This window comes from Nerophis ophidion, linkage group LG16, assembly GCF_033978795.1.
Source record: "Nerophis ophidion isolate RoL-2023_Sa linkage group LG16, RoL_Noph_v1.0, whole genome shotgun sequence".
Lineage (NCBI taxonomy): Eukaryota > Metazoa > Chordata > Actinopteri > Syngnathiformes > Syngnathidae > Nerophis > Nerophis ophidion.
In genome coordinates this window covers 38,641,032-38,654,606 of record NC_084626.1, presented here as the reverse complement: position 1 = coordinate 38,654,606, position 13,575 = coordinate 38,641,032, and the positions used below count along the sequence as shown (strand labels likewise).

Below are 13,575 nucleotides of genomic sequence, written 5' to 3'. Positions count from 1 at the left end.
TTACAGATTTTTTGTTTTATTTGTCCACTATTTTATTCTGACACTAATCAGAATCAACTTTAAAGGCAAAATCCCAAAGGCAATCAAATGATCTTTAAAAAAATATGTGAGTAAAAAGAATACTGTCCCTGTATTTGTTTGGTATCAGTATGTAATAGCTTTGATTTTGTTTGATGAATTTCTATTTTATTTATTGATCTTTTTAATTTTCTTTTAACTATTTTTTTCTTTTCTATTTCTGGTCCTGTTTACATAACGTTTTGTTGCAATTTCTCATATTGTATTATATTTTTTTGTTTTGTTTTGTTTTGTTTGCCTGCTATTAGGGCTGCGAATCTTTGGGTGTCCCATGGTTCGATTCAATATCGATTCTTGGGATCGCAATTCGATTATAAATCAATTTTTTCGATTCATCGCGATTCTCGATTCAAAAAAGATATATTTACGATTTCAAAACGATTCTGTATTCATTCAATTTATAAGATTTTAGCAGAATCTACCCCAGTCTGTTGACATGCTAGCAGAGTAGTAGATTTTTTTTAAAAAGCTTTTATAATTGTAAAGGACAATGTTTTATCAACTGATTGCAATAATGTAAATTAGTTTTATCTCTTAAACAAACCAAAAATATGACTTATTTTATCTTTGTGAAAATATTGGACACAGTGTGTTGTCAAGCTTATGAGATGCGATGCAAGTGTAAGCCACTGTGACACTATTGTTCTTTTTTTTTAAAGTTTTATAAATGTCTAATGATAATGTAAATGAGGGATTTTGAATCACTGCTATGCTGAAATTATAACTAATATTGATACTGTTGTTGATAATATTCATTTTTGTTTCACTACTTTTGGTTTGTTCTGTGTCGTGTTTGTGTCTCCTCTCAATTGCTCTGTTTATTGCAGTTCTGAGTGTTGCTGGGGCAGGTTCTGTTTTGGAATTGGATTGCATTGTTATAGTATTGCTGTGTATTGTTTTGTTGGATTGATGGTAAAAAAAAAAATCTATTTTTTAAAAATGAGAATCGATTCTGAATCGCACAACTCGCACAAAAAGTATAATACTGGCGTATTATTTATATGGTAAAAGTATTTATTAAATAGGTTTGATATAATTTTTTGAAACCCTGTTTGATGTATTTTTTTATTTTATGGATTTTGTTCATGTTCTTTTTTATATTTTAATTCATTTTTATTTATTTACAGAGTTTTATATTTCATTATTGTTTCTTTTGTTAATATCAGAGTGTGTTCTGCAAAAAGGTAATCTCTGGAAGCACATAGCTTATGGACAGGGATCCACAGTTAAAATGTACATCATCATATAATATACAAAATACAGTACAATACATTTCAAAATCTACCCACCAAATACCCATTTACAATTTCATTTATGAATAAAAAAGGAATCTTCAAATCCACCAAATCAGTCTCAATATGCTATTATTCAAATAGGATTAAATTAAATTTATTTATAATGTTTTGAATCCTGTATCCACAAAGTTTTTGTTGCATTGCCTTACGTTGTTGTATTTATACACTATATTGCCAAAAGTATTTGGCCACCCATCCAAATGATCAAAATCAGGTGTTTTAATCACTTGGCCTGGTCACAAGTGTACAGAATCAAGCACTTAGGCAAGGAGACTGTTTCTACAAACATTTGTGAAAGAATGGGTCGCTCTCAGGAGCTCAGTGATTTCCAGGGTGGAACTGTCATAGGATGCCACCTGTGCAACAAATGCAGTCGTGAAAATTCCTCGCTCCTAAATATGCCAAATTTAACTGTTGGCTTTATTATAAGAAATGGAAGAGTTTGAAAACAACACAAACTCGGCCACGAAATGGTAGGCCATGTAAACTGACAAAAAGGGGTCAGCGAACGCTGAAGCGCATTGTGCAAAGAGGTCGCCAACTTTCTGAATAGTCAGTTGCTACAGAGCTCCAAACTTCATGTGAACTTCCAATTAGCCCACGTACAGTACACAGAGAGCTTCATGGAATGGGTTTCCATGGTAGAGCAGCTGCATCTAAGCTATACATCACCAAGTCAAATGCAAAGCGTCGGATGCGGTGGTGAAAAGCACGTCGCCACTGAGCTCTTAAAGCAGTGGAGACATGTTCTCGGGAGTTATGAATCACGTTTCTCCATCTGGCAATGTGATGGACGAGTCAGGGTATAGAGGTTACCAGGAAAACACTACATTTCGGACTGCATTGTGCCTGCATTATGGTGGGGGGTTGTTTTTCAGGATGGGCTTGGCCCCTTAGTTCCAGTGAAATAAACTTTGAATTCTCCAGGACACCAAAACATTTTGGACAATTCCATGCTCCCAACCTTGTGGGAACAGTTTGGAGCGGGCCTCTTCCTCTTCCAACATGACTGTACACCAGTGCACAAAGCAAAGTCCATGAAGACTTGGATGACAGAGTCTGGTGTGGATAAACTTGACCGGCTTGCACAGAGTCCTGACCTGAACCCGATAAAACACCTTTGGGATGAATTGGAACGGAGACTGAGAGCCAAGCCTTCTCGACCAACATCAGTGTGTGACCACACCAATGTGCTTTTTGGAGAATAGTTGAAAATTCCTTTAAACACAGTCTGCAACCTTGTGGACAGCCTTCCCAGAAGAGTTGAAGCTGTAATAGCTGCAAAAGGTGAACCCACATCATATTGAACCCTATGAATTAGGAATGGGATGGCACTTCAAGTTCATATGTGAGAAGGCAGGTGGCCAAATACTTTTGGCAATATAGTGTATATTATTGATTTTTTTGTTTCGAGACGGACAAGTGGTAGAAAATAGTTGGATGTGGTTTTATATACCAACTAGTTTTTTTTCCTGACAATCATAATGTACAAATTTAAAGGCAAAATTCCAAAGGCAATCAAATATTTGTTCTTGTATACATCGTTTCTTTAATGTTTATAAGTAATCTGTTTTTCTGAAATGTGTCAAAGACACAACATTGAAAAAAACTGAAAAAACGTTTTTGTTTGTAATTATTGTTCAATTCATTTTTCATTCATTTTGTGTTTATTCATTTATTTCAGGCAATGACAAAATAAATGTACAAGTTAACACGTAATAAAATAAATTATTATAATGCAAATGGTAATGTACAGTATGTGAACATGATGGTCCAGTTTTGCCTGAAAGGGAGTTGGAAGAAGATAATTTATTTAATCCCACCCCCAGTTCTCCATTCAGTGATTAATACACTGAGTTTTACTGTTTCTATGTTTAAGGATTATACAAATAGCGGCATTACCACAGGTAACAATGATTATTACACTGTAATCAATCAAATTTTACTTGTATAGCCCTAAATTCACGAGTGTCTCAAAGGTCTGCACAAGCCATAACGACATCCTCGGCTCAGATCCCACATCAAGGCAAGAAAAAACTCAATCCAATAGGATGACAATGAGATAATTTAACAATAATTGTAGAGATGTCCGATAATATCAGCCGATAAATGGATCAAAATGTAATATCGGAAATTATCAGTATTGGTTTTAAAATAAGTAAAATGTATAACTTTTTAAAACGCCGCTGTGTACACGGACATAGGGAGAAGTACAGATCATCAATAAACCTTAAAGGCATGCCTTGGTGTGCAGGCCTAGTCCATATTATCTACGGCTTTTCAGACACACAAATGAATGCAAACCATACTTGGTCAACAGCCATACAGGTCACACTGAGGGTGGCCGTATAAACAACTTTAACACTTATAAATATGTGCCACACTGTGAACCCACACCAAACAAGAATGACAAACACATTTCGGGAGAACATCCGCACCGTAACACAACATAAACACAACAGAACAAATACCCAGAACCCCTTGCAGCAATAACTCTTCCGGGACACTGCATTATACACCCATGCTACCCTTACACCCCCACCTCAACCTCGCCCACCTCCACCTCCTCATGCACTCTCTGGGAGAGCATGTCTCAAATTCCAAGCTGCTATTTTGAAGCATGCTAAAGAAAAATAATGCATTTTGTGACTTCAATGGGGTGGGGCAGTGGGAGAGTGGCCGTGCGCAACCCGAGGGTCACTAGTTCAAATCCCACCTAGAACCAACCTCGTCACGTCCGTTGTGTCCTGAGCAAGACACTTCACCCTTGCTCCTGATGGGTGCTGGTTGGCGCCTTGCATGGCAGCTCCCTCCATCAGTGTGTGAATGTGTGTGTGAATGGGTGAATGTGGAAGTAGTGTCAAAGCGCTTTGAGTACCTTGAAGGTAGAAAAGCACTATACAAGTAAAACCCATTTATTTATTTATTTAAATATGGCAGTGCCATGTTGGCATTTTTTTCCATAACTTGAGTTGATTTATTTTTGGAAAACCTTGTTACATTGTTTAATGCATCCAGCGGTGCATCACAACAAAATTAGGCATAATTATGTATTAATTCCATGACTGTATATATCAGTGTCGTTTCATATTGGAATCGGTAATTAAGAGTTTGACAATATCGGAATATCGGACATCTGCAAAAAAAGCCATTATCAGACATCTCTAGTGGCGACTTATCTAGGGTGTACACCGCCTACTGCCCGAATTAAAGCTGGGATTAGCTCCAGCGCCCCTCTCAACCTCCAAAGGGTCAAGCAGTAAAAAATGGATGGATGGATGGATGTTTTGAGGCATGTTAAAAAAAATAATGCACTTTGTGACTTCAATAATAAATATGGCAGTGCCATGTTGGCATTTTATTCCATGACTTGAGTTAATTTATTTTTGGAGAATCTTTTTACATTGTTTAATGCAGTGGTTCTTAGCCTTTTTTCAGTGATGTAAAACATTTTTTTAAATTCTAGTACCCCCTAATCAGAGCAAAGCATTTTTGGTTGAAAAAAAGAGATAAAGAAGTAAAATACAGCACTATGTCATCAGTTTCTGATTTATTAAATTGTATAACTGCAAAATATTGCTCATTTTTAGTGGTCTTTCTTGAACTATTTTGAAAAAAAGATATATAAAGCTGAGCCGGAAGGCAAAGCTCTCAATTTACCGGTCGATCTACGTTCCCATCCTCACCTATGGTCATGAGCTTTGGGTCATGACCGAAAGGATAAGATCACGGGTACAAGCGGCCGAAATGAGTTTCCTCCGCCGGGTGGCGGGGCTCTCCCTTAGATATAGGGTGAGAAGCTCTGCCATCCGGGAGGAGCTCAACGTAAAGCCGCTGCTCCTCCACATCGAGAGGAGCCAGATGAGGTGGTTCGGGCATCTGGTCAGGATGCCACCCGAACGCCTCCCTAGGGATGTGTTTAGGGCACGTCCAGCTGGTAGGAGACCACGGGGAAGACCCAGGACACGTTGGAAAGACTATGTCTCCCGGCTGGCCTGGGAACGCCTCGGGATCCCCCGGGAAGAGCTAGACGAAGTGGCTGGAGATAGGGAAGTCTGGGCTTCCCTGCTTAGGCTGCTGCCCCCGCGACCCGACCTCGGATAAGCGGAAGATGATGGATGGATGGATGGATAGATATATAAAGAACTAAAAACTTGTTGAAAAATAAACAAGTGATTTAATTATAAATAAAGATTTCTACACATAGAAGTAATCATCAACTTAAAGTGCCCTCTTTGGGGATTGTAATAGAGATCCATCTGGATTCATGAACTTAATTATAAACATTTCTTCACAAAAAAAGTAATCTTTAACATCAATAATTATGGAACATCTCCACAAAAAACTAGCTGTAAACACTGAATATTGCATTGTTGCATTTCTTTTCACAGTTTATGAACTTACATTCATATTTTCTTGAAGCATTATTCAATAAATATATTTATAAAGGATTTTTGAATTGTTACTATTTTTTAGACTATTTTTAAAAAATCTCACGTACCCCTTGGCATACCTTCAAGTACCCCCAGGGGTACGCGTACCCCCATTTGAGAACCACTGGTTGAATGCATCCAACAGGGCATCACAACAAAATTAGGCATAATAATGTGTTATTTCCACGACTATATATATATAAATCGGTGGGCAGCACGGTGGAAGAGGGGTTAGTGCATCTGCCTCACAATACAAAGGTCCTGAGTAGTCCTGGGTTCAATCCCGGGCTCGGGATCTTTCTGTGTGGAGTTTGCATGTTCTCCCCGTGACTGCATGAGTTCCCTCCGGCTTCCTCCCACTTCCAAAGACATGCACCCGGGGATAGGTTGATTGGCAACACTAAATTGGCCCTAGTGTGTGAATGTGAGTGTCCCTGTGATGAGGTGGCAACTTGTCCAGGGTGTTCACCACCTTCCGCCCGAATGCAGCTGAGATAGGCTCCAGCGCTCCCCGTGACCCCAAAAGGGACAAGTGGTAGAAAATGGATGGATGGATGTACCGTATTTCCTTGAATCACCACAGGGCATATAGTATGCGCCTGCCTTGAATTACTGCTGGGACAAACTCGCTTCCCAAAATAATTAGCGCATGCTTAGTATTACCGCCTGGTCCAACTCGTGACATCATGAGTGACACTTCCCCTGTCATCATTTTCAAAATGGAGGAGGCTGATTTCAATAACGGTACTTTGAAATCGCATAAAGGGAAGAAGATTAAGAGCGATTCAGTAGGATTTAAGGTCCAAGCTTACATCACACTCAAATGTTTACTGCATGCCTTTGGTAAGTGCCGGAGTGAGAAGAGGTTTTAAAAATAATTAGCGCATGCTTACTTTTACCGCATGCCTTTGGTAAGCGCAGGAGTGAGAAGAGGTTTTAAATTAATTAGCGCCCCGGCAGCAATTCAAGGAAATACGGTATATATAGAAGATTTTTTCAAATCAAATGAACCTATTTATTTGATTAATCATTGAAGCCCTTCTGCAAGTAGGTTGATAAATAAATAGATTGTCGCAAAAAAACATGCACCTGGGGATAGGTTGATTGACAACACTAAATTGGCCCTAGTGTGTGAATGTGAGTGTGAATGTTGTCTGTCTATCTGTGTTGGCCCTGCTTGTCCAGGGTGTACTCCGCCTTCCGACCGAATGCAGCTGAGATAGGCTCTCCAGCGACCCCAAAAGGGACAAGCGGTAGTAATGGATGGGTGGATGGATGGAAGGTATATATCGGTATCAGTTGGTATTGGTATCGGTAATTAAGAGTTGGACAATATCGGAATATCGGCAAAAAAGCCATTATCAGACATTTCGAAATAATTTGTATCAACAATTTAGGAAGAATGAACATACCAACAATGGTAATAGACAACATGGCAATAATGGTAAGGAAACATTTAGCACATGTTAACACTTTGAGACCATGAATTGACTTAAACAAGTTGAAAAACTTATTCGGGTGTTACCATTTAGTGGTCAATTGTACGGAATACGTACTAAACTAATAAAAGTTTCAATCAAAGACAGAGTCAGGTCAAATGAAAGACCCGATGTTTGTATAATAGTTTAAATCAATTAATTCATGTTTTGTTTTTTTTAACTTGTATTTTGTAATAATTGTGGTATTGATTTGATAACAGAATTTGCACTATCGCCTATGGAGACAGAACCCTGACATTAATAGTTGGCATTGAAAATAAAATTTGGCATTTTAATTAAAAAACACACACACTGAAAAATGATGGACATGAAGAAGAATTCTAAAGACTGATATTGAAAACGACATTATTCAATGCCAATACTTTTTTTTTCAGTGTCAATACAACTTTTATTACAATGCCAAATTTTATTTTTGCTGCTAAAAATTGAAATTACAATGCCAAAAATCGTAATTACAATGCCAAATTTTATTTTCAATTCCCACTATTAATGTCAGGGTTCTGTCTCCATAATCGCCCAGCTTCAGCTGAGTTGTTCTTCCTGTCGACACACAAACTCACCACCAGGGGTCGCGTCAACGCTGCGCCGCTACTTTCTATTGGTCACGTGACGCCCGCTTGGAGGTTGTGCTCCCGGTGGAGTCAGTCAGTCAGTCAGTCATGGTCGTGCCTGCTGCCGCTGCTGCCGCTGCTGCCGCTGCTGCTGGGAGTCTCCGGGATGGAGTAAACGCCGCAGCCGCCGCCTCTTGACTCCTTCTCGCCACCTTCATGCGGGACCGTCGCCTGCGCCGGCAGAGATATCGCGAACACCCAGCAGCAGGCTGCCCGCGCTCCCCGCCATGGCCGACCGAGGCGTCGATTTGTCGGCTCTGCCTAAAGAGGTCAGGGACCAGCTGGCGGAGTTGGACCTGGAGCTGTCCGAAGGTAAGACTTTTTCTTTTAAAGTGCTGGACGAACTCCAACGGTGCAGGTGTCGTGTTGTTCTTCTTTTTTTTTTGGACGTGAACCCGCAACAAAACACCCACTGACCCCCTTTTAAAGCCTTTTTCGATGAATATGTTCTTATTTTGCACGTTGATTTGAGCTGCCAGCAGCCAGTCAGAGGAAAATGGGTCAAGTCCTGCATCTTCTTCACTCATGCTGCCGCTGCTGCTGCTGCATGCATCTCCATTGCCTGAGAGACAGGAGGCTTACTTGTTGTGGGAGTGCTACAGTCCTAAAACAAAAAACAAACACAATGGAATATGGTGGTGGCTGTTATGCAAGTGAGTGAATCACAGTGCAGCAGTCTGATTGGTGCTGTGCAGCTCTCAGGTGCCTGAGGCTGGATGAGTAATGTCATGTTTGGCATGGAGAGCCCTCACAGTGGGGCCTACTTGCTCATATGCTGCAGGAAGAATTGTGGCTCACTCTCACTTAATAGGCACATAATAAACAACATCCAGATACATATACTCATTTAGTAATATGTGAAAGTAGAGCAGTGAAACACTTAATCCTGACAGTATTCGCTTGTCTGGACTGCAGAGACGTTGACTGAGAGAGCCAAGAAGCCAAATATTTTAAAATGTATGTCCGTAAGAGCCACATAATTTTTTTTTTTAACACTGAACACAACAAAACGCGTGCATTTTTAAGAAAGACCAACATTTCTAGAGAGGTCTCTTATTCTTTGTAATAACATTGTTATTCTGAAGCTAACTGTGGAGGGGGCGTGGCCTGCGGGCCTGCAGCGAAGCGGGGTGTTGCCAGTACTGGCCTCGAAATCAGCGACAGGTGCGTAGAAGGCCCATCTGGGCGTTTTTATCTGATCACCTGTCGCTATGTTCTAATCAGCGGCCAGGAAGAGAGACGGGTTTGGGGCTAGAAACCAGAGCGCGAGCGAGAACGAAAGAGAAAAAGACAATTGCTGGAAAGCAACTGAGAGACTTATTGAAAAATAAAACAATATTGTAACCCTGAAACAGGCTCTCATGTCAGTGCTTCAATCAATCAATCAATCAATGTTTACTTATATAGCCCTAAATCACTAGTGTCTCAAAGGGCTGCACAAACCACCACGACATCCTCGGTAGGCCCACATAAGGGCAAGGAAAACTCACACCCAGTGGGACATCGGTGACAATAATGATCCAGTGGGACGTCTGTGACAATAATGATTATGAGAACCTTAGAGAGGAGGAAAGAAATGGATGTCGAGCGGGTCTAACATGATACTGTGAAGGTTCAATCCACAATGGATCCAACACAGTCGCGAGAGTCCAGTCCAAAGCGGGTCCAACTCAGCAGCGAGAGTCCCGTTCACAGCGGAGCCAGCAGGAAACCATCCCAAGCGGAGGCGGCTCAGCAGCGCAGAGATGTCGAGGTGGATCAGCAGCGCAGAGATGTCCCCAGCCGATACACAGGCAAGCAGTACATGGCCACCGGATCGGACCGGACCCCTTCCACAGGGGAGAGTGGGACATAGAAGAAAAAGAAAAGAAACAGCAGATCAACTGGTCTAAAAAGGGAGTCTATTTAAAGGCTACAGTATACAAATGAGTTTTAAGGTGAGACTTAAATGCTTCTACTGAGGTGGCATCTCGAACTGTTACCGGGAGGGCATTCCAGAGTACTGGAGCCCGAACGGAAAACGCTCTATAGCCCGCAGACTTTTTTTGGGCTTTGGGAATCACTAACAAGCCGGAGTCCTTTGAACGCAGATTTCTTGCCGGGACATATGGTACAATACAATCGGCAAGATAGGATGGAGCTAGACCGTGTAGTATTTTATACGTAAGTAGTAAAACCTTAAAGTCACATCTTAAGTGCACAGGAAGCCAGTGCAGGTGAGCCAGTACAGGCGTAATGTGATCAAACTTTCTTGTTCTTGTCAAAAGTCTAGCAGCCGCATTTTGTACCAACTGTAATCTTTTAATGCTAGACATGGGGAGACCCGAAAATAATACGTTACAGTAGTCGAGGCGAGACGTAACAAACGCATGGATAATGATCTCAGCGTCTTTAGTGGACAGAATGGAGCGAATTTTAGCGATATTACGGAGATGAAAGAAGGCCGTTTTAGTAACGCTTTTAATGTGTGCCTCAAAGGAGAGAGTTGGGTCGAAGATAATACCCAGATTCTTTACCGTGTCGCCTTGTTTAATTGTTTGGTTGTGCAATGTTAGAGTTGTATTATTAAATAGAGTTCGGTGTCTAGCAGGACCGATAATCAAATAGATCATTAGTCATTTTTGCGAGGGCTTGGTGATCTGAAGAACCACCAAGCCCCACACTAACCAATAATAAATAAATTACTTCTTACCAACTTTTTGAACACAAAAATGCATGACAATGTTTTATATTTTGAACATTATTTTTAACACTGTGATTACAAGTGGAATTATTCATTATTTATCGTGTTAAGCAATGTCTGCTCAGATTTATCCGAGAGCCAGATGCAGTCATCAAAAGAGCCACATCTGGCTCGCGAGCCATAGGTTCCCTACCCCTGATAAAAAAATGATTTATCCATCCCATCCATCCATCTTCTTCCGCTTATTCGAGGTCGGGTCGCGGGGGCAACAGCCTAAGCGGGGAAGCCCAGACTTCCCTCTCGCCTGCCACTTCGTCTAGCTCTTCGTGGGTTCCCTCCGGGTACTCCGGCTTCCTCCCACTTCCAAAGACATACACTTGGGGATAGGTTGATTGGCAACACTAAATTGGCCCTAGTGTGTGAATGTGAGTGTGAATGTTGTCTGTCTATCTGTGTTGGCCCTGCTATTAGGTGGCGACTTGTCCAGGGTGTACCCCGCCTTCCGCCCGATTGTAGCTGAGATAGGTACCAGCGCCCCCCGTGACCCCAGAAGGGAATAAACGGTAGAAAATGGATGGATATATATATATATATATAATATAATACAATACAGTATACATAATATTAGTTGAGGTTTCTGTGGTTTTTCCATTATACAGTGCTTGATACTGGGGTAGAGCGGTATACAATAGGTCAGGAAAAACACAAGAGGCTATTTCATCCCTACAAGCCTGTTTCGCAGGTTTCTCTGCTCAATAAAATCCCTTGAAGAGCAGAGAAATCTGTGAAACAGGCTTGTAGGGATGAAATAGCCCCTGTGTTTTTTTTTCGGACCTAATGTACCATATATATTTGTAATATTACACTTAATAATGGTGAGTAATTATACTCACTGGCCAACATGTTAGACACAGCTGCAATTTCTAGGTATGATATTTTTGTATGTTTTAAACAATTTTCAAGTGTGTGAAGAATGTAACCTTCAAGCTGGAATTTAAACGGTTTAAACGTGCTTTTAGTTTTCTATGCCTCTAGCTTCAATGCTAATGACCTGTGTTTGTTTACATCCCTCCCCGACAGAATCTCTGTCTCCAAGAAGCGTTACTGTGGATGCATGATAAATATAGCACTGGTGATTTATTAGGCTGACATGAGGACATCATACCAAAAAAATCAGATTTTTTTTTTTTTTTAAACGAGTGAGCAAATCCTACACTTCTTTTCTCTTAGCTATGACATGCTGTAAACACAAACCACATTTGATGAAAAAAAAAGTCTTTAGAGGCAGGAAGTTATTGGTATCGTGCATCCCTGAAAGGAGCACAATAACGTTTGCAACACTAGCATAGCTATGATAGCCACAGTGCTAATATTTTAACAGCAACACTATGCTTATGGTTACCATATTGCTTAAAAATAAAACTTACAGCTCTGTCTGTATCTGACTGGCAGATAGTTGGTGAAACTCCATGATGTATTTTAGGATGTATGGCAAAACTTTCCTTTAAACCAAACTCTGAGCGTTTATAATGGGCTGGGCTCACCTAACTAGGGTGTTTTTCCTCCATCCATCCATCATTTACCATTTGCCTTACGGGGTCGTGGGAGTGCTGGAGCCACTTCTCCCTAATTCAAGTGGACTGTAACAGCTAAAAAAAAACTAGATTCATTAGTATGCAGTAGGGATGTAACAATTACCAGTATTAATGATAAACTGGTGGCCGGGCCTGTTCCCATGGGGCCCGGCCGGGCACAGCCCGAAGAGGCAACGTGGGTCACCCCTCCAATGGGCTCACCACCCATAGCAGGGGCCATAGAGGTCGGGTGCAATGTGTGCTGGGCGGCAGCCGAAGGCAGGGCACTTGGCGGTCCGATCCTCGGCTACAGAAGCTAGCTTTTGGGACGTGGAACGTCACGTCACTGGGGGGGAAAGAGCCTGAGCTAGTGCGCGAAGTCGAGAAATTCCGGCTGGATATAGTCGGACTCACTTCGATGCACAGCAAGGGCTCTGGAACCACTTCTCTCGAGAGGGATTGGACCCTCTTCCACTCTGGCGTTGCCGGCAGTGAGAGGCGACGGGCTGGGGTGGCAATTCTCGTTTCCCCCCGGCTCAAAGCCTGTACGTTGGAGTTCAACCCGGTGGACGAAAGGGTAGCCTCCCTCCGCCTTCGGGTGGGGGGACGGGTCCTGACTGTTGTTTGTGCTTATGCACCAAACAGCAGTTCAGAGTACCCACCCTTTTTGGGAACACTCGAGGGAGTACTGGAAAGTGCTCCCCCGGGTGATTCCCTTGTCCTACTGGGAGACTTCAACGCTCACGTTGGCAACGACAGTGAAACCTGGAGAGGCGTGATTGGGAAGAATGGCCGCCCGGATCTGAACCCGAGTGGTGTTTTGTTATTGGACTTTTGTGCTCGTCACGGTTTGTCCATAACAAACACCGTGTTCAAACATAAGGGTGTCCATATGTGCACTTGGCACCAGGACACCCTAGGCCGCAGTTCCATGATCGACTTTGTAGTTGTGTCATCGGATTTGCGGCCTCATGTTTTGGACACTCGGGTGAAGAGAGGGGCGGAGCTTTCTACCGACCACCACCTGGTGGTGAGTTGGCTGGGATGGTGGGGGAGGATGCCGGACAGACCTGGGAGGCCCAAACGCATTGTGAGGGTCTGCTGGGAACGTCTGGCAGAGTCTCCTGTCAGACAAAGTTTAAATTCCCACCTCCGGAAGAACTTTGAACATGTCACGAGGGAAGTGCTGGACATTGAGTCCGAGTGGACCATGTTCCGCACCTCTATTGTCGAGGCGGCAGATCGGAGCTGTGGCCGCAAGGTAGTTGGTGCCTGTCGGGGCAGCAATCCTAAAACCCCTTGGTGGACACCAGCGGTGAGGGTTGCCGTCAAGCTGAAGAAGGAGTCCTATCGGGTCCTTTTGGCTCATAGGACTCCGGAGGCAGTGGACAGGTACCGACAG

The 13,575-nt window shown here is 42.3% G+C and overlaps 1 protein-coding gene across 5 annotated transcripts in view; it reads left to right on the top strand.

Annotated features, from left to right (window-relative positions):
* The first annotated feature begins 7,989 nt into the window (after positions 1 to 7,989).
* The window catches only part of dip2bb (disco-interacting protein 2 homolog Bb), a 146,700-nt gene continuing 141,114 nt past the window's right edge, over positions 7,990 to 13,575 (top strand). For all 5 annotated transcript variants that reach the window (XM_061875176.1, XM_061875173.1, XM_061875175.1 and 2 more), the window contains exon 1: positions 7,990 to 8,228. In XM_061875176.1, coding sequence (XP_061731160.1) covers positions 8,144 to 8,228 — 85 coding nt within the window. In that variant the 5' untranslated portion in view covers positions 7,990 to 8,143. The remainder of the gene's footprint in view (positions 8,229 to 13,575) is intronic.